Here is a 21650-nt window from a genome sequence, read left to right on the forward strand (position 1 = left end):
AAAACCTTCTTAGTTCTAGGATAGGATTAATTTTTCCTTCATAAAACAGATTGAATTGAAGTCATTCCTTTGGCTAAGTCTTAAAATTATAATGTTCAAAAAAAGACTATAAATGGCATACAAATTTTTACACCTCATTTGACCTCATTGGTCTTATTTGTAAATTTCTAAACCTGAGTGATTAGAATTGAAGCAAGTTATTTTATTTACCTTCCCAGGAGTTCTTATATGCTCATATCTCTTTAGCAGTATGCCAGGACCACAATTAGATTTGCCCTCTAAATAAAAGGAAAGACTGTGGAGGGTTTTCGTTTGCTGAGAGAAAGGAGGAAAACATAAATGATATCCTCAGTTCAGATTTTGGCCAAATCTGGCGACTTCTTTTGATGATATATCAGATAATTAGAATTTTTCCCTATTACTTTTATTCTTGAATTGAAACCATAATGACTATAGAAATGTCAGGGGAAAATGAAATAGAATAAAGAAGGAATAGCAATGGACTTGAAAAGTCTTATGTTGAATAATTACTCTTTGATTAGTCAAGAATTTACATGTCTACTGGTGTTAAAGATTAATGAACAACATAAGTTTTATTGATATTCAAAAGTCTTGTTTAGTAGTTAGCTTCTAATAGTGTTTTATAAACTACAGAGAGTTATATAAATATGTTTATGTAGTAGCATTTAGGCAGGAAAGGACCTGGTCTTTTTAGACTCTAGCCCTAAATCTATAATCAATGTAACATGTTTTGAGTGGGGACGGCAAATCAGCTTTTTAAAAACAATGTGATTAAAAAACACATAACAGGCGGATGTGGTGGCTCACACCTGTAATCCCAGCACTTTGGGAGTCTGAGGTGGGGATTGCTTGAGGCCAGGAGTTCGAGACCAGCCTGGACAACATAGTGAGACCACATCTCTACAGAAAAAAATCTAAAAATTGGCTAGATGTAGTGACACGCTTCTGTAGTCCTAGCTATTCAGGAGGCTAAGACTACTGTGAACTGTGATCAGCCAGTGCAGTGTAGCCTGGGCAACAGAGGGAGACCCTGTCTCTAAAACAACAACAAAACACCAAAATTTACCATCTTTATCATTTTTAAGTGAACAGTTCAGCAGTGTTAAATATATTCACATTGTTGTGAAACAGAGCTCCAGAACTTTTTCGTCTTGCAAATGTGAAACTCTCTACCCATTAAATAATAGTTCCTCTTTTTACCCTCCTTCCCAGCCTTTGATAATCACCATTCTAACATTCTGTTTCTGTGAATTTGACTACTTTAGATACCTCAGATAAGTAAAATCAAGCAGTATCTATCCTTCTGTGACTGACTTATTTCACTTAGCATAATATTCTCAATTTCAGGGTAATTGGGATATCCATCACCTCAAACATTTATCCTTTCTTTGTGTTGGGAACATTACAATTCTTCTCTTCTAGTTGTTTTGTAATATACAGTAAATTATTAACTATAATTTCCCTACTGTACTATTGAATACTATAATTTATTCTTTCTTTCTAACCGTATTTTTGTACTCATTAACCAACTTCTCTTTATCCCTGCCCCCTTCCTTCCTTAGCCTCTAGTAACTACCATTCTACTCTCTACCTCCATGAGATGTACTTTTTTAGCTCCCACATATGAGTTTGCATTATTTGTCTTTCTCTGCCTGGCTTATTTCATTTAAGGTAATGACGTCCAATTCCATCCATGTTGCTGCAAATGACAGGATTTTATTCTTTTTATTTATTTTATTTTTATTTATTTATTTATTTTTGAGGCAGAGTCTCACTTTGTTGCCCAGGCTAGAGTGAGTGCCGTGGCGTTAGCCTAGCTCACAGCAACCTCAAACTCCTGGGCTCAAGCAATCCTTCTGCCTCAGCCTCCTAAGTAGCTGGGACTACAGGCATGTGCCACCATGCCCGGCTAATTTTATATATATATATTAGTTGGCCAATTAATTTCTTTATTTATAGTAGAGACAGGGGTCTTGCTCAGGCTGGTTTCCAACTACTGACCTCGAGCAATCCGCCCGCCTTGGCCTCCCAGAGTGCTAGGATTACAGGTGTGAGCCACCTCGCCCAGGCAATTTTATTTATTTTTTGAGACGGAGTCTCACTCTGTTGTCTAGGCGAGAGTGCCATGGCCTCAGCCTAGCTCACAGCAGCCTCAAACTCCTGGGCTCAAGCAATCCTGAGTATCTGGGACTACAGGTGTGTGCCACCATGCCCGGCTAAGGGACAGCTAATGTTAAAATGCAAATTGCTGAGTCTCAAGCCTAGATTTCTGACTTTGGGGCCTGGGATGAGGTCTGATATTCTATTTTTTAGTCTCTTTCTTTCTCAGGCTGGTCTCAAACTCCTGAGCTCAAGCAATCCTCCTGCCTCAGCCTCCCAGAGTACTAGGATTAAAGGCATGAGCCACCACGCCTGGTCAATTTCCTTCTGTCTGATGGCTGAATAATATTCCATTGTGTATATGTATACCACAAACATACAAATGTGGTATGTCTTTATTCATTCATCCATTGATGGACACTTAGGTTAATTCCATATCTTGGCTATTGTGAATAGTGCTAAAATAAACATGGGAGTGCAAATAGCTTGTCAAAACACTGATTTCCTTTCTTTCAGAATATACCCAGCAGTGGGATTGCTGGATCATATGGTAGTTCTATTTTTAATTTCTTGAGGAACCTCCATACTGTTTTCCACAATGGCTGCACTACTTTGCATTAGTGTTCTCCTTTCTCCCCAGCCTCACCACCTTTTTTTATTTTTTGTCTTTTTGATAATATATTCTTTTTTTATACATTGCTTAATTTAGATTGCTGATATTTTTCTTCAGAATTTTTTCATCTGTGTTAATAAGATAAACCTGTATTTTTTTTTTCTCACGAAACCTTGTAAAGTTTTAGGATTGAGATATGTGGTACTTTGTCTTTTTTCTTCTTTCAAGAGTGTTTGTAGGAAAAAAATAAAAATAAAATAAAAAAAAAAAAAGAGTGTTTGTAGGATTGGAATGATCTGTGTTTGTTTTTAAAACCGGGTCTCTTTCTGTCACCCAGGCTAGAGTTCAGTGGCCGTCATGATAGTTCACTGCAGCCTCAAACTCCTGAGCTCAAGTGATCCTCCTGCCTCAGCCTCCTGAGCAGCTGGAACTATAGGCACATACCACCATGCCCAGCTAATTTTTCTTTTTTCCTTTTTTTTTTTTTTTTTTGCTCAGGCTGGTCTTGAACTCCTGGCCTCGTGCAGTCCTCCCAGCTAGGCCTCCCAAAGTGCTAGGGTTACAGGTGTGAGCCACCATGCCCAGCCAATAGATTCATTGGTTTCTTGATTGTTGAATTGTACCAGCAGTTAGCTTCAGAGTTATAGAGGAAAAGCTAATAAAAGTAGCTATAAAGCATTACTTTTAGAATAAAGGGAGAAGACTTTTAAAAATGACTAATAACCCAACTGAAATTTTATTTAAAATTAGAATTTGGAGCTTATAAGAAAAACAACAAAGGTCTTAGTTGTGGTTTTTGGAGGGAGTTGCTGCCCCTTTGCTTACTCAGGTGGTAAGCAGCTCTGATAATGTGGCCATTTGCAGTTCATTAGGTTAGGAGGGGAAAGGAGAAAAAGAACACTCTAATTTCTCTCCCTTCATTCTCAAAGCTTCTCAGCACTCTTAAGTAACTTTTGGCGTAAATAAATCATGAATAGTTGATAGTTGCCAGACCAAGTAGCCATAAGTATCTCATCTTCAGGAAAAGCTGTTGCTCAACTTTTTCTGGCTTATTCTTTTGCTTACTCAGATGGACAGCTGTGGCTTCATTCTGCTTTCAGAGCAGATTTGAACTAGGTTTGCTTTTTCAGTTTAGAAGGTAATCCACCCATTAATACTCTGATTCTTCTGCAGTTTTCTGGGCCCTTCTAAGTTCTGTTAGTTTGAGACCCAAAAAGTTTATGGAAATTACATCAGAGAATTCAGGAGAATGTCTGTAGCTAAATTTTGGGAGATCTCGAGGTCTCTAATGGCCTTGCTTGCTCATGGTTTTCCTTAACTACGTCAATGGTCAACTTCATGCTCACTTCCCCACCCTTCCAGACTCCCCTTTTTCATTTTCATTAGTCCCTCTACTCTTTATATCAAAATTTCTTTACCTTTCTGAGTGTTGTGGGCCCATTGGCAGACCAGTAAAGCCTGTGGATACATTTCCAGAATAATGTTTTTAAATATATAAAATAAAATATGTAAGATTACAAAGGAAACCAATTATATTGAAAATCAGTTGTCAACACATTAAAACAATTTTATATTAGTAACATACTTTTTAATGCTTTAAGATCCAGAAATAGGTGTGATAATTACCATAATTTTTAAATAGAAATGAGCATAAATGATACTTTGAGATCTATAACAACTATAATATATAAAATCTAACATCGGTTAGTTTTAGTCTCAGGTACTGCTGTTGCTCTTATGGTTTGTTGCCTATCTTTATGATTAAAGACAATGCTGAATTTCAATTAGAAGTTAGTGAAGGCCAGCACAGTGGCTCACGCCCGCTCCGTAATCCTAGCACTCTGGGGGGCCGAGGTGGGCGGATTGCTCGAGGTCAGGAGTTCGAAACCACGTCACTCACTCTAACCTGGGCGACAAAGTGAGACTCTGTCTCAGAAAAAAAAAAAGAAAAGAAAAGAAGTTAGTGAAAACCAAAGTGTGATTTTATTCCCATCCAAGTTCATAGACCACCCCCTGAAATCTATGGCTTATGGACCCCAAGATAAGAGCCCCTAGTTTAACTCCTTAAGCTATGAGAGGGAGTAATATTGTGAAATCATTTGGGTTAATCAATGTTTACCCAGTTTGTAGAGTAGGATACACCCTATTCCCAATTCCAGTAGACACTGAATGCCTATTGTCCCAAGCACAGATGCTTTTAGTGCATCTGTGCCAGTTTTGAAACATGGTGGTAGGAGAGGAGCCACTGCCCATGGTAGGCATAGTAATGCTCCCCCTTCCCCGCAAAGATGTCCATGTCCTAATTGTGGAACTAGTAAATATGTTATGTGGCAAGGGGAAGTTAAGGTTGAAGATGGAATTAATATTGCTAATCAGCTGACCTTAAGGAAATTAGGCCAGGTATGGTGGCTGATACTTGTAATCCCAGCACTGGAGGCTAAGGCAGGAGGATCACTTCAGGCCAGGAGTTGAGACCAGCCTGGGCAACATAGTGACACCCCATCTCTACAAAAGATTTTTTTAAGTTAGGTAGTGTGTAGTGATGTATAGTCCTAGCTACTTGGGAGGCTAAGGCTGGAGGATTGCTTGAGCCCCAGAGTTCAAGGTTACAGTGAGCTATTATTGTGCCACTACCACTCCAACCTGAGTGACAGAACAAGACCCTGTCTCTAAAAAAATTAATAAATATTTTTTAAAAGATAGGGAAATTATCCTGGGTTATCTGGGTGGGACCAGTGTAAAATCACAGGAATCCTTAAAAGTGTAAGAAAGACTATGGAAGATGATTACAGGAGAAAGACACAGAGAGATGAAACATTGCTGGCTTTGAAGATAGAGAAAATGGACCATGAGCCAAGGAAATGGCCTCAAGAAAGGGCAAGGAAACAGATTCTCCCCTAGAACCTCCAGAAAGGAACACAATCCTACTAACATCTTGATTTTACCCCAGAAACCTGTATTGGACTTCTACAGGACTATAATATAATAAAATTGTATTGTTTAAACTGTTATTATTTATTTATTTATTTATTTTTTTGAGGCAGAGTCTCACTGTGTTGCCCAGGCTAGAGTGCTGTGGCATCAGCCTAGCTTACAGCAACCTCAAACTCCTGGGGCTCAAGTGGTCCTCCTGCCTCAGCCTCCTAAGTAACTGGGACTACAGGCATGCTGAGCCATCATGCCCGGCTAATTTTTTCTATATTTTTAGTCGGCCAATTAATTTCTTTTTATTTTTAGTAGAGGTGAGGTCTCGCTCTTGCTCAGGCTGGTTTCGAACTCCAGACCTTGAGTGATCCTCCTCCTGCCTTGGCCTCCCAGAGTAAAACTGTTAAATTTTTGATAACTTATTACAGCAGCAATAGAAAACTAATGCACTGAGCTACAATGACACCACTGCACTCTACCCAGGGCAACAGAGCAAGACTCTTGTCTCAAAAAAAAAAGAAGAAGAAAACTAATACATCGCTCCACTTTGTTCATTTCTTCCTCTCTTCCTAAAGGAGCAGCATTTCATGCCACGTTCTTCATTTAAAGACTCCATGGGCCAGGCGCAGTGGCTCACGCCTATAATCCCAGCACCTGGGAGGCTGAGGCGGGCGGATTGCTCAAGGAGGTCAGGAGTTCGAAACCAGCCTGAGCAAGAGCGAGACCCCGGTCTCTACTATAAATAGAAAGAAATTAATTGGCCAACTAATATATATAGAAAAAATTAGCTGGGCATGGTGGTGCATCCTATAGTCCCAGCTACTCGGGAGGCTGAGGCAACAGGATTGCTTGAGCCCAGGAGTTTGAGGTTGCTGTGAGCTAGGCTGACGCCACAGCACTCACTCTAGCCTGGGCAACAAAGCGAGACTCTGTCTCTAAATAAATAATAAATACATACATACATACACACACACATACACTCACTCCGTGGCTGTCCTGTCATCTGTGTATAGCTCCTAGGATTGACTGATTCCTAATTGTCCTTGTCTTTTTATATTAGTGTGGTCACACAACTTCTTAGCTCTATCTTGCTTTACTAAAGTATACTAATTTTCCTTCAAAACATGAGTACTGTAGTCCTCCAGAAGCAATGTTACCTTAGCATTTAATTTGGGTTCGACCTCTAAATGCACTTAACAGTACCTTCCCTTTTGAGATCCCTTGATTGTAATGTAAAGGTTCTGCATGGAGCATGAGGAAGAATAATTACTGGTTAACCTAAGGGGAAGTTGCCCAGAATCAAAGTAATACTTTTCAATAGTGAATGGCTATCAGTTTTGAGGCGCAGCAAGCCCATGTCTGTCCTTCCCTGAGCTAACAAAATTGTGTTAGTGGCCTGGGCCTAATGGGTTGAGGCTGGTAATTGTCAAGACATACCTGTTTGTTTTTAACAAAAATATCCTTGTTGCTAGATCTGTTTCTTCTCTGTGAATTAGTATTGGTATGTGTGTTCTTATAAACAGAAGCACTTGAACTTTTAAACAGACTTATCAGTGGAACCACCTGCTAGAATTAACCAAAGAGGGAATAAGCAAGTGCTGGATATCCTAGCTAGGATTCTATCTGCTAAAAAAATAAAAGAATGCTTTCTTTATATTAAAAGGTGGGGGGCCGGGTGCGGTGGCTCACACCTGTAATCCTAGCACTCTGGGAGGCCGAGGCGGGTGGATTGCTCGAGGTCAGGAGTTCGAAACCAGCCTGAGCAAGAGCGAGACCCCGTCTCTACTATAAATAGAAACAAATTAATTGGCCAACTAATATATATAGAAAAAATTACCCGGGCATGGTGGCACATGCCTGTAGTCCCAGCTACTCGGGAGGCTGAGGCAGGAGGATTGCTTGAGCCCAGTAGTTTGAGGATGCTGTGAGCTAGGCTGACGCCATGGCACTCACTCTAGCCTGGGCAACAAAGCAAGACTCTGTCTCAAAAAAAAAACAAAATGGGGGGGGTAAGTAGGCAGGGGAGTGCTTTGGTTTTATTTACTATATTGCATAGTATTTACATTAGTATTAGTTTTTTTTTAATCTGTTGCCTAGAAATTTAGCCCCTTTCAAACAGATGGATAGTTGTATAACTTCTAAAAGGTTTTTAAAATATGGATTATAAAGCAAGGCATATTTTTAGTATTGATTTTTGCCACTTAGTATAGTCATGGTGTTTCCTTCTTCCTGCAAAGTGAGTTCTTTATAAAATTTTAGCTGTTGATCTAAAATTTGCTTTCTAATATAAATTATACATTAATACTGATTAAAAATTAGATTTTTAACCCTAGACATAGCATATGAAATGTGTTGTTACAATGCCCAAGTGGGTATGTATTTTGATGACAGGCTATTATTGTAGACTCTAGTCTCATGGAAGACTTGGTATCTGTTAACAGACCTGTGTGCACATAGGATGTTATGAACATGGGTCTATTTCTTCTTTAAAAGTGGTTCTAAGGCCGGGCGTGGTGGCTCATGCCTGTAATCCTAGCTCTCTGGGAGGCCAAGGCGGGAGGATCATTTGAGTTCAGGAGTTCGAAACCAACCTGAGCAAGAGTGAGATCCCGTCTCTACTATAAATAGAAAGAAATTAATTGGTCAACTAATATATATAGAAAAAATTAGCCAGGCATGGTGGCGCATGCCTGTAGTCCCAGCTACTTGGGAGGCTGAGGCAGCAGGATCGCTTGAGCCCAGCAGTTTGAGGTTGCTGTGAGCTAGGCTGACGCCAGGGCACTCACTCTAGCCTGGGCAACAAAGTGAGACTCTGTCTCAAAAAAAAAAAAAAAAGTGGTTCTACTTAGTTTTTTTTAAATCTGATTTTAAGTATAACTTGAGAATATTATGCCTCAAAGACCAGCTGTATTAAGATACGTCACAGGAGTTCAAATGACCAGTAAACATATGGAAACAAATTTTCACCAGTCAACCTAGCAAATATTTTTGAAAAAAGAATGCTTGATGTTGCTATGGATGCAGCACTCTTATAGACTTCTGGGGCTTATGTAAATTGGTGGTTTTTCTGGAAGGCAGCTTAGAGCCTTTGAAAATTTTATGTCCACTGATTCTACTTAAGAATCTATCCCAAGAAAATAATCAGATGTAGATTTATATCAAGGATGGACATCGCAGCATTATTTGGTGAAAACTTGAATTTATCTAAATGTCCAGCCTTAGGGGAATGATTATGTTGTGGTATACACATAAGATGGAGAGTTAAATAACTAAAAATGTGATTTCTGTACAATTTTTAATGACATGAGAAAATGCTCAGATGGTAGAAGGGGAAGAACGGGATACAGAGTTTTACATACCTAGATTAATTTTGTGAAAGAAGTACAGAGGAAAGGTTATGGTAGTAAGTACAGTAATCAGTCTATGTTCAGCTCTCTTAAGAACTCAGCCGTATGTGGTTTTGGGGATTGAGTCCCAGAAGTTAGCAGTGTTCTGTTCTCACAGGTGTTATTTAGCTTACTAAGGGAGTACAAGTCTTTGTGGTTTTTTTTGTTTTTTTTTTGAGACAGAGTCTCACTTTGTTGCCCAGGCTAGAGTGAGTGCCATGGCGTCAGCCTAGCTCACAGCAACCTCAAACTCCTGGGCTCGAGCGATCCTTCTGCCTCAGCCTCCCGAGTAGCTGGGACTACAGGCATGCGCCACCATGCCCGGCTAATTTTTATATATATATCAGTTGGCCAATTAATTTCTTTCTATTTATAGTAGAGACGGGGTCTTGCTCTTGCTCAGGCTGGTTTTGAACTCCTGACCTTGAGCAATCCGCCCGTCTCGGCCTCCCAAGAGGTAGGATTACAGGCGTGAGCCACCGCGCCCGGCCCAAGTCTTTGTTTTGACTACAGTTTGGGCTTTTGAAGAGGGCTAGGTAGAGGAAGAGAGACAGGTATTAGTGCTCAAGTTGTCACTACAGTATCCCATTCATCTGAATCTGTCTCTTCTGATTAATAGAGGGAAAAACAGAGTGTTATTCTAACACTGCTCCAGAAAATGTTCTTAGGCATTAACCTTCCAGGTTTAGGTTATAGATCAGAAATGAAAAGCTGGCTTATTTCATCTTCATATCGCAGGAATGGGTCCTTCTAGGCATTTTTTTTACAATGGCTAAATTCTAACCTATGCCTTTCCTGTTGCTTTTGTCCCTTTTGTGAGCTACTAGTAGATTACATTTGTACACATATATTCTAATGTATACTGGGTTTTAATCTCTCCTAGGATCTCTATCTAGAGATGACTGTTGTCAGTTGAAAGTAAATTAAAATAAATCAAGTGGCTTCAGATGAAATTGCTATACTGTAAGAGTGTAGGAAGGAAGTGCTTGTGGAGGAAGATGGTTGGCGATGCATGAGGCAAAAGGGAAATGCTGGCTTTATTTTTACCCTGTTTTTTGTCTTTTGTCTCTCTGCAGTGATTTTTAAATTTCGGTTTTTAAGATTGTGGAAGCAGCTAGAGGACAGGACCGCTGTCTCTAACAGAATTGGTATAACATTTAAGCATATACAACTAAGTGTTCATTAAACTTTATTAGCATAGAATAGTTCATTAAACTTTATTAGCATAGAACAGTAGAAGCATTATTTGCTAATATAAATCTAAATATTGGTCACAGTTTCTTTCCTAAGTGTGGCCCCAATATTGGAATGAAGATGTTTGCAGGGCAAATTTAGAGTACCCAAATAGATCTATCATTTCACTTTGTTCTGTTGGGTCAGAAAAGGTCTGTCTCCAAGGAACAAACTCTCTCAGATTTGTTAAGGAAATGTTTCATGAAAGATTCCTTAAGTCAGGTCTTGTAACTGATTTGCCCTTAGGGTCTGACTTCAAAACCCTGTAATACCACACCATATAGCTTTTGAAACCAGATTCCCAGCTTTCTGTGCATGTTCTGCACAATCGGGCTTTGTTCACTCTGGTCTAGGGACCCACCCTACCCTTGTTTGTGGTTGATCACTGAGCTTTTTAGAAAGGCCATGGACTGACTGTATTTTCACCATGTGCCCAGTAGGCTAAGCATGACTGGTTTTTATTCTCTTAGCCTGACAACATGGTGTGGTTGAAAATTGTGTCTGTGTGAGTTAAGGATGAAAGATAAGTTATATTTATAAACAGCATTAAGATATAAAATGTTATATACCCTCTTTTGCATATCAGGTAGGTCAGTAATATCTACACAACTAGGCATCAATTAACAGTTTAGCCGAGGCCACAAAGTAAGCCAAGGTCAGAGTTTAAATTCTGGACTCCAGTGTGGTATCCTGGTCACTAGAATGCGCCCCATCAGCATTTGAAAGAACAAAGGTCATCAACTAAGAAGGAAAAACACATTTTGACAGGTTCTTTTGAAAATTATCTGTGTGTACACATACCCGTCCGTATTGGTATCATGTGCTTTGGAGTAGGGCATTTCAGCAATGTAATGGTGTTAGAAATTAACCCTAAAATGTATGAACTTATTTTAGCTTTGTGATCAGTTACTTACAATACTAATAATGATTTGCTGCTTATTGAACTGGTGGTTGACCAGTGGCAACTGAGGGATGTATTAAATGCCACTTTCTAAGCAGGTTGGGTTTGTTTTTAATGGTACTGTTTTATTCAGAGTATCTCTTTGTTTTCAGAGTAAACCCCAGTCTCCAAAGAGAACTAAATCCCTTCTTCCTATCAACAATGGCTCCAAAGAAAATGGGATCCATGAGGAACAAGACCAAGAGCCACAGGACCTCTTTGCAGGCAAGTATGGACTCAAAACTTGTTCTAGAAACCTTCTAAATGGTTTTGTTAAGTTGCCGAATTAAAGTCCAAACCAAAATAAAAAAGTATTGGAAATATAACTTTATGTAAGATACTATTGTGGAGGATTCCAAAGCATGTAAAATACAGGCCCTACCATCAAGATTCTAGAGGTTTAGGGAATAAGACATAAATACACAGTTATTTAAGAATATGAGGTGAATAAACTATTAAACAGTAATAGAAATGTAACCAGAGGAATGATAGAATATTAAGTCACAGGAGCTCAGAGGAGTATGAGGTCACTGATGAAAGCAGTAGCTTTAGACATTTTTGACCAAGATGGTTACTAAAGGATGGGAAGAATAGTGGGTGGGTGATAAAGTAGGGAGGTTAATGGGTACAAAAATATAGTTAGATAGATAGAATAAACAATATTTGATAGTACAACACAGTGTCTATAATCAACCATAAGTTAGGGTATACTTTAAAATAACGTAAAGAGTAGAATTTGGATGTTCCTAACACAAAGAAACAATACATGCCTGAGGTGATGGATACCCCAGTTACCCTGATTTGATTCATTTACATTGCATGCCTGTATCAAAACATCATATGTACCCTATAAAGATATACAACTATTATGTACCCATGATAATTAGAAATCAAAATTAAAATAGTAAGAAATGCATTTGGCATCATAATCCAAATATATGCATATTTTTAGAAAACTGAAAAGTTCTATTAAATGACTTGCCCTTACTACTTCTAAAACAGTCTGAAATTTCCTATTGTTTCCCTTTTTTAAATGCTGTTTGCAACCCATTGAATTTATTTCACAATCCACCAACAAGCCACAGCCTGCAGTTTGAAAAAAACACAAGTATAAAGCAGGGTTTTTTTTTTCAACCTTGGCAATATTAACATTTTGGGCTAGATAATTCTTTGCTGAGGGGGACTGCCTTATTCTCAACAGGGGGTAATTTTGCCCCTCAAAAGACATTTGGAAATGGTTGGAGACATTTTTGGTTGTCAAAACTTGGGAGTGTTGCTGTTATCCTTTGGGTAGAGGCCATGGATGCTACTAAACACTCTATGCACAGGATAGCCCCTCACAACAGAATTATTTGGCCCAAAATGTCAGTAGTACCAATGTTGAAAAGCTCTGGTCTAGAATGATCTTGGAAGACTTGCTAGAAGAAGCAGGATTTATGTAGGAGAAAAAGAAAAGGGGCCGAAATGGTTGGACAGGAAATGTAAAGTTTGTTTGATGGACAGTCAGTAAAGTTGGTGGGCCAAAGTAGGGTGTTCTTAGAGAAGCCATGGAAGATAAAGCTGGAAATGTAGTTTGGGAATGGGTTTGGGAGAACTTTAATATTAGAGTTTGAATTTTCATCCTAATGCCAATTAATGCCAGTTAAGAGCCATTGGCAGTTTTGCATAAGGAATGTGATATGGGCAGAGGAATGTTTTAAGAAGACTGATCTAGTAGAATTATTATATTAAATGAGTTGCAATGGGCAAAGACGAGAGACTTTTTAGAAGGTAATTACAGATAAGTTCAAGAGTGAAATGGCAGGCTGGGCACAGTGGCTCATGCCTATAATCCCAGCATTTTGGGAGGCCAAGATGGGAGCATCGCTTGAGCCCAGGAGCTCAAGATCAGCCTGAGCAACATAGTGAGACCCTGTCTCTATAAAAAATAGAAAAGTTAGCTGGGTATGGTGGCTCATCTGTAGTCCTAGCTACTGAGGAGGCTGATGCAGGAGGGTAGCTTAAGCCCAGGAGTTTGAGGTTGCAGTGTGCTGTGATCACGACACTGCCATGTGACAGAGTGAGACTGTGCCTCAAAAAAAAAAAAAAAAAAAAGCCGGGCGTGGTGACTCACCTGTAATCCTAGCACTCTGGGAGGCCAAGGCAGTCAAATTGCTTAAGTGACATCAAGAGTTCGAAACCAGCCTGAGCAAGAGCAAGACTCCATCTCTACTAAAAATAGAAAGAAATTAATTGGCCAACTAAAAATATATAGAAAAAATTAGCTGGGCATGGTGACACATGCCTGTAGTCCCAGCTACTCGGAAGGCTGAGGCAGGAAGATCGCTTGAGCCCAGGAGTTTGAAGGTTGCTGTGAGCTAAGCTGACGCCACAGCACTCTAGCCTGGGTAACAGAAGTGAGACTCTGTCTCAAAAAAAAAAAAAAAGAAATGGCAAAGACTGAACGTAATATGATAGAAGTAGGAAAGGAAAGGTGAAAACTTTTCAAGAGAAATCAACCAAATCTGGTGTTAATGATTGAATATAATAGGTATCAAAAACATGGGGATCGAAGACTGAATCAAAGCTTTCAAATCCCACGTTTGAGAAGAAAATGGTACCGTTTTTAGAACTACATTCTAAACAAGAAACTGGCTGTGAGAGAAAAGTTAGTTTGGGTTTTAGGTATTTTAAATTTGAAATACAAAGGAAAATACCCAAGAAGTGAGTTTTAACTGTGGTACTCTCTCTACCTGGGGAAAGAGAAAAGAACTGAAGACATGGGAATTATCTTCCTAGAAGTGATAATTGAAACTGCCTTGTAGTGAGATCCTCAAAGATGAGGAAGATGGGGAAGGGGAGAGACAAGATCTTAGGTGGAAAAAGGGGAGCTGGGGCCACCTTGGCATTCTCCTACTAGTTTCATAAGCAGCCAATACCTGCCTCACTACCAAGAAAGGAACATACAGTATCTCTAGATAGAGTAGCTTCTCAGATCCTTTAAATATTGACTGGAAATTTAAATTTTTTTATTTTATTTTTTACATAATTAGTGATGATCAGAGTCTCTGATGGAGCCCAAAGGCTTTTCTGTTACTCTTATCAGAAATAAAGAAAAAAAGCATGTCTTACTGTAAGTTTTGACATCTTTGTCACATGAATTTTCATAGAAAATGCACAGCTCTTCAAAAATACTTTTAGTAGCATTCTAATAAGCCAAAGGTTTTAAATGACCAGTACCTTCTGTTTCCAAGCACATTTACTAACTTATTTATTTATATGGGACCCCGCATGATGTGCCTATCCTACACATACCTCAGCTAGTTGCTTATTTTAAAGACTCCTGGCAACCTAACACATTCATTATGTATACAGTTGACCATTGAACAACACAGGGGTTCAGGTGCCAGCTCCCACACAGTTGAAAATCATTATATAGCTTTTGGCTCCCCAAAAACTTTACTGACTTCTCTAAAACTCCTACTGTTGACCAGAAGCCTTACCAATAATAAGAACAGTCAATTAACACTTTATGTTATGTATTATATAATGCATTCTTTTTTTTTTTTTTTTTAGTTGGTCAATTAATATCTTTCTATTTTTGGTAGAGACAGGGTCTCGCTCAGGCTGGTTTTGAACTCCTGACCTTGAGCAATCCGCCTGCCTCGGCCTCCCAAAGTGCTAGGATTACAGGCGTGAGCCACCACGCCCGGCCAATGCATTCTTATAATACAGTAAGCTAGAGAAAAGAAAATGTTAAGAAAACCACAAGGAAGAGAAAATATACTTACTATTCATTAAGTGGAAGTGGATAATAAAGGTCTTCATCCTCATCATCTTCACATTGAGTAGGCTGAGGAAGAGGAAGGATTGGTCTTGCTGTCTGAGGCAGAAGAAAATCCTTGTATCAGTGGACATGTGCTGTTCAAGCCTGTGTTCAAGGATCAACTGTATTTTCTTGTATATTCCCACACCAGGGTCAGATTATATTACCACCTCTCTTTCCTGATAGGGAGGGGTGAGATTTCATTTCTAACAATGTGGCAACCTTTTTTGCAGACATGATTCACATTTAATGATTAGAACACTGATCTAGAACTTGATTATGCCTACAGGCCCCCATCTCTGGTGTCTTTTTAGCTGCAAATGATAATCTAGAAAAGAAGAAAAAATAGTATTTTTTGCATTTTCTAAGACTAAAATCGGATACCTAGTGATCAGACCAAATCCAAATGGCTATTTGTTTTTCTTTACTAAAAAGAAAAATATTTGAACTGTTTAGATTTAGAGCTTCTAGCTTCATTGCTCCCAAGTTGAAAGTACATTCTTTCTATTTGCATAAAAAGTTTCAATGCCTAAAAATGGTACATAATGCTATTTTAATAGTCCCCTCTCTGGAACACTTAGGGAATGCTCAGCGGCATTTTCCCCAAATAGACAAAGGCAGTTCTTAGGCACTATTTTTAAAAAACTATTTTGATTAGAAAGATTTTCAGATATCACATATATTTTTTCCCATTTGGACAGCATATATTATTAATGCTATATAATTTAATCTTTGCAAGGAGGCCTAAACTATAATTATGAACAATTCTTAAGCTCCACTAAAATAACAGTGCTATCCTCAAGTGTGACAAACTGCCCTTCCCAAGTGTTACTGTGTTTATATCTTGGGTCCATTTTTTTCTATCTTATAGTGTCCTAACTCTTCCTTTGGTGTCACTTTTTGCTATCAGTGTGCCTGCCTTTTCTGTCCTATTGCTTTGTAAAGCAGATAACCAAACTTACTCTTCTTTTACAAGCAATTATAACAAGAGTAAATAAAGTTCATATAAATATGGTTCTAAAGGAATATTCCTAAGAGTAAAGTTAATTGATACTTATTTTGGTTGTTTAGTCTTTTTGCTTGGTCACTTGTTCTTGCCTAAATTCTAGATAAGAGAGTAGCCAAGTAGTTGTATTTGGAAAGGAGAGAGAGAGGTGGCTCTACTGAGCCTGTGCTAGAAGAACATTTCCCTTGCCATCCTCTTCTTTTGTCTATGTAAAAATTTTATAACTCTTGTTCTCTTAGTCTGAGAGCCTCTAAGTATTGAGAGTGCTTGCTATTGTTCTTGCAAGTCTCTTAGCCTATAGAATTGGAATTCAGCCTTCAAAGTCTCATTGTTGACTTTCATTTTAAAATATCAACTGTTTTTAGATGCCACAGTGGAGCTATCCCTGGACAGCACACAAAATAATCAGAAGAAGCTGCCGGTCAAAACGCTCGTTTCTCTTCCTCCACAGGAAGCCACAAATTCTTCTAAGCCCCAGCCAAGCTATGAGGAGGTGAGTATCTGTGCTCTTGTTCTTGTTGCTTTGGGATTTTTACTACTATGTGCTGCCAGTCTGAATGAAGTTCAGTTGAATATGAACCTTGAGAAAATATTTATGACCCTTGAAGGAGACTTTTATGGTTAATAGACAGCTAGAACCGGTAAAGGACTCTTTCTCAGGCAGGGTATCTATTGCCCAGAGAAATAGCACAAAGGCTTTAAATGGTCACTAATGATATTTAGTGTCTAAAGCTCCCACATTCGGAAGTATTGTCTCTCCTCACTCCCTCCTTAGCCTGCAAGAGGCAAGTCTTCCAAAACGTAGTAATTATTTCATTGTCATCAAAATAACGTTTTAAGAGAATAGATGTAACAAAGACTTGTAAGACACTCCCAATTTAAAACTGTGGGAGTTGGTTCATTGGGATTGTTGGGAATTGACAGAGCTGAACAATCACACATAAAAGGATACATATTGATTTTATTAGATTGATATAAGCTTAATACAGGATAAAATTTTAATAGCTTTTTTGTATCAACTCATGATTTGTCATTTCTTTAAAAAGCTAGAGGAAGAGGAACAGGAGGACCAATTTGATTTGACAGTCGGTATAACTGATCCTGAAAAGATAGGTAAGTGTTCTTAGGACTCCTTGTGATGTTAGGATGTGGCTGTGGAAAGTGTAGGTAGCTATTAATAATTTTGGGATGGCTACCTTCAGAGCTGAACCAGCCAATGTGAAATACTTCGTCAGTATCTTTTTATAAAAGTATACCCCTTGCTCTGCTTCTAAGGCCAGAGACCACAGTTACCTAGTACTTTTTTAGGTTTTTCTTGGCTTTAGGAAGAAAAATCTGACATCAAATACTATTAGAATTCCTTTTTAAAAACCCAAACATTGCCGGGCGCGGTGGCTCACGCCTGTAATCCTAGCTCTCTGGGAGGCCGAGGCGGGCGGATTGCTCGAGGTCGGGAGTTCAAAACCAGCCTGAGCAAGAGCTAGACCCCGTCTCTACTATAAATAGAAAGAAACTAATTGGCCAACTAATATATATAGAAAAAATTAGCCGGGCATGGTGGCGCATGCCTGTAGTCCCAGCTACTTGGGAGGCTGAGACAGAAGGATCGCTTGAGCCCAGGAGTCTGAGGTTGCTGTGAGCTAGGCTGACGCCACGGCACTCACTCTAGCCTAGGCAACAAAGTGAGACTCTGTCTCAAAAAAAAAAAAAAAAAAAACCCCAAACATTGGCCACCGGGCACAGTGGCTCATGCCTGTAATCACAGCACTTTGGGAAGGATCACTTGAGCTCAGGAGTTCAAGACTGACCTGAACAAGAGCAAGACCCTATCTCTACAAAAAATAGAAACATTACCCGAGTTTAGTGGCATATGCCTATAGTCTTAGCTATTTGGAAGGCTGAGGCGGGAGGATCCCTTGAGCCCAGGAATTTGAGGTTGCAGGGAGCTATGATGATGCCGCCTCACTCTATTCAGGGCAACACAGTGAGACTCTATCTGAAAAAAAATTTTTTTTTTTTTTTTTTTTTTTTTTTTTTTTGAGACAGAGTCTCGCTTTGTTGCCCAGGCTAGAGTGAGTGCCGTGGCGTCAGCCTAGCTCACAGCAACCTCAATCTCCTGGGCTCAAGCGATCCTACTGCCTCAGCCTCCCGAGTAGCTGGGACTACAGGCATGCGCCACCATGCCCGGCTAATTTTTTATATATATATCAGTTGGCCAATTAATTTCTTTCTATTTATAGTAGAGACGGGGTCTCGCTCTTGCTCAGGCTGGTTTTGAACTCCTGACCTTGAGCAATCCGCCCGCCTCGGCCTCCCAAGAGCTAGGATTACAGGCGTGAGCCACAGCGCCCGGCCTGAAAAAAATTTTAAAAAATAAAAATTTAAAAAACCCAAACATTGCCTTCTGCCTAAGAGTTGATAAGACCATTTTACTCTCTTTTGAGATCATAAATTCCATTTAAGTGCCCTTAAAATACATGTTCTAAAACTTTGGGACACTGAACTTGTTTTTTCCCTCAGTAAGTTTGATACTTTTATTATATATCATTTATCATGTACTCTTGGTGTCCTAATGAGGTAGGGAAGTCTGTCTCTTTTTGGGACCTAGGATGAATTGTGCTCAGATTGAAATTAGATTTTCAAAAAGCATAATACTTAAACTCCTGACCTCAAGCAGTCCTCCTGCCTTGGCCTCCCAGAGTGCTAGGATTGGATTACAGGCGTGAGCCACTGCGCCTGGCCTGAAAAATAAAAAGCATAATACTTAACTTTGGCCAGACTTAGATTTTTAGGATAGCATTTTCCTGTTGGGAGGGTGAAGAACTGAGTGAAGAACAATAGGCCTTGATTTTCCTTGTTCCAAGTATACTTCCTTACTAAAGAGGATATATAGAGCTTATCCTAAACAGGGGTGGTGTTTAAATGGGTAAGAGGACAAATTTAATGGTTAAGAGAAAAAACGTGATTCCCAACCTTTTGTCTATTCAGAACTAGGGACAGGGACAAAGTCTAGTTCCAAGAAGGAACTAGACAGGAACTAGATTTTGTCTCAAAATGGTTGTCATAAAACTGTTGATTTTTACTTTTCCTGGGCTGTTTCACTGGGAGGATATTTATGAGCATCTTAAACAATCCTGTCATCTAACAACAGAAGAAATTGAGGACCAGAAAGGAGATGACTTTCTTGTTAGGGCATAACAGGGCCTATGGTAGAGCATAGACCAGAACTTTGGATAACATGTCTAAGATTCTCTCTTGCTTCTCTATTTATGAATATTCTGTGAGCACATTAGTTTTAAGTTAGTTATTAGCTGCCTTAAATCCTTGGTGGAATAAGACATATTATGAATGGTACTAATTCTTTTAAAATTTAGTAAATCATGATGTTTGAACCAGGGGAAGGAAGTGTATTAATTTCTTAGGGCTGCTGTAATCAACCACTACAAACTAGTAGGTGGCTTCAAATGATAGAAATATATTTTCTCACACTTCTGGAGGCCAGAAATCTGAAATCATGATGTCAGCAGGGCCATTCTCCCTCTAAAGGCACTAGAGAAGGGCTGTTCCATGCCTCTCCTAAATTCTGGTAGCCTAAGCATCACTGCAATCTCTGCCTTCATTGTCACATGGCATTCTTCCTAAGTGTGTCCACATTGTCTTCCCTCTGTGCTTGTCTATATATGTGTCCAAATTTCCTTTTTAAAAATAAAGACACCAGGCCGGGTGTGGTGGCTCACACCTATAATCCTAGCACTCTGGAAGGCCGAGGCGGGCGGATTGCTCGAGGTCAGGAGTTCCAGACCAGCCTGGGCAAGAGTGAGACCCCGTCTCTACTATACATGGAAAGAAATTAATTGGCCAACTAATATATATAGAAAAAATTAGCTGGGCATGGTGGCATATGCCTGTAGTCCCAGCTACTCGAGAGGCTGAAGCAGCAGGATTGCTTGAGCCCAGGAGTTTCAGTTTGCTGTGAGCTAGGCTGATGCCATGGCACTCACTCTAGCCTGGGCAACAAAGCAAGACTCTGTCTCAAAAAAATAAATAAATAAAATAAAATAAAGACACCAGAGTGGAGTAGGGCCCACCCTAATGACCTCATTTTAACTTGATTGCATCTATAAAGGCCCTGTTGCCAAATAAAGTCACATTTTTAGATAGTGAGACTTTCAATATATCAGTTTTGAAGGGGACACAATTTACTCCATAACAGAGTAATTTAAACATCCCATGGATCAGTTTATTTAAACACAAATTAGTCTTGGTGATAAGCTTTCATCCCTTACACTGTAGTCTAGATTCTTAGTCGTGTTGATGCCAAGAAACCAACTAAAACCATTTTCATATGCAAGGCCTGATCTTTATAACACCATATTCTGTTTGTGTGGGCTGTTTATTCAACATGTGCTTCTTGTTCCTGCACACATATAAATAAATTAGAATCCTACTTTTACCAGTATATTCTTTTTAATGCCTTGGATGTGCCATCTTTAATTCTGAAATTATTTAGGAAATTTATATAAATTATAAGACTGTTGTATTACTAGCCCATTTGCAGATCTGTGTGCTCGGTGTATATGCAATATGTCTCTTTTCGTGAACATTGCCTTAGTAAAGGCAGCAAGCATACTGGTAATGTATCTGAAGATCCTGCTTGGCTACAGTTTTATGTATGTTTGTATTTAGATTTTCTGAATCGCAGGCACTAAATTACAGGATTGATTTTTTGAACATTTGACCATGACTATTCTACTGTGAATGAAATTCTGAACACTACTTCTATAAAATAAACTTAGGTGTTTTTTTCTTTTGTCAGTGATAAAACATTCTCAGTATTATTAGACAATGTAATATAAGTGGTTTATAAGAGAACTAAAGGTGGTAATCAGTATAATTTCTAAAAATTAACTTATGATTTCTGTTTTATGTACACCTTTTTGGTAGGGGATGGGGAAGTAGAGCAGACAAGCTCTCTATTCCCATTTAATCTGCAACTTCTCTGTGTACTTTATAAAAGCAGGCAGTTCCAGCCATCTCATTGAAACCAGCTGTAATATGTGGCCCTGCTGACCCAGTACTGCCTGCCCCTTCTTCCCCTGGTCCCTCACCCCAGAACCAGTTCAGGAGCTTAAGCAGCTGGTAATTGTTGGCCTAGGTTTTCCTGTTTGTTGTGGGGAAGAATCAAGGGTAAGGGAGAAAGGGAACAAAACCAACCAAAAATATCATGGTCCAGCACTGGAGCTGTGTCTGTCTGGATTCTAGTGTATGTCTTTTCAGTGCTCAGGCAGTCAATGGTGCCTTTATCTCCCTAAGTGGTCTAGGTCAGGACATTACCACAGAGCAAAACAGTTGCTTGAATCCCAAATTATTTAACAGTCAAAGGCTTTTTCATAAAAATAATTCCTCCAGGAAAGGGAGATTTGTGTGACATTAGGCAGCCAAAGTGTCTTCCTGCCAGGCCCTTTGCTCTTGGTGAACATGCTAGATCAGAGAGGTCAGTGTCCCCCAGCACCAATGGAGGGGGCTGTGACGATATTTCTGAAAGAGCAAACCAAGCCCAGAGCTAGCCTAGGGTAGAACTACTTGTTTCCTTTTACATCAGTTGCTTCCTTCTCCTCCTG

General features: G+C 39.3%; 1 protein-coding gene across 7 annotated transcripts in view; it reads left to right on the forward strand.

The window, feature by feature from the left end:
• SNX1 (sorting nexin 1) overlaps positions 1-21650 on the forward strand; it is a 40306-nt gene that overhangs the window by 5201 nt on the left and 13455 nt on the right. For all 7 annotated transcript variants that reach the window (XM_012758683.3, XM_076004452.1, XM_020286029.2 and 4 more), the window contains 3 exons: positions 11332-11443; positions 16395-16522; positions 17076-17142. In XM_012758683.3, the coding sequence (XP_012614137.1) occupies positions 11332-11443; positions 16395-16522; positions 17076-17142 (307 nt within the window). The remainder of the gene's footprint in view (positions 1-11331; positions 11444-16394; positions 16523-17075; positions 17143-21650) is intronic.

Source organism: Microcebus murinus, chromosome 6, assembly GCF_040939455.1.
Source record: "Microcebus murinus isolate Inina chromosome 6, M.murinus_Inina_mat1.0, whole genome shotgun sequence".
Taxonomy (NCBI): Eukaryota; Metazoa; Chordata; class Mammalia; order Primates; family Cheirogaleidae; genus Microcebus; species Microcebus murinus.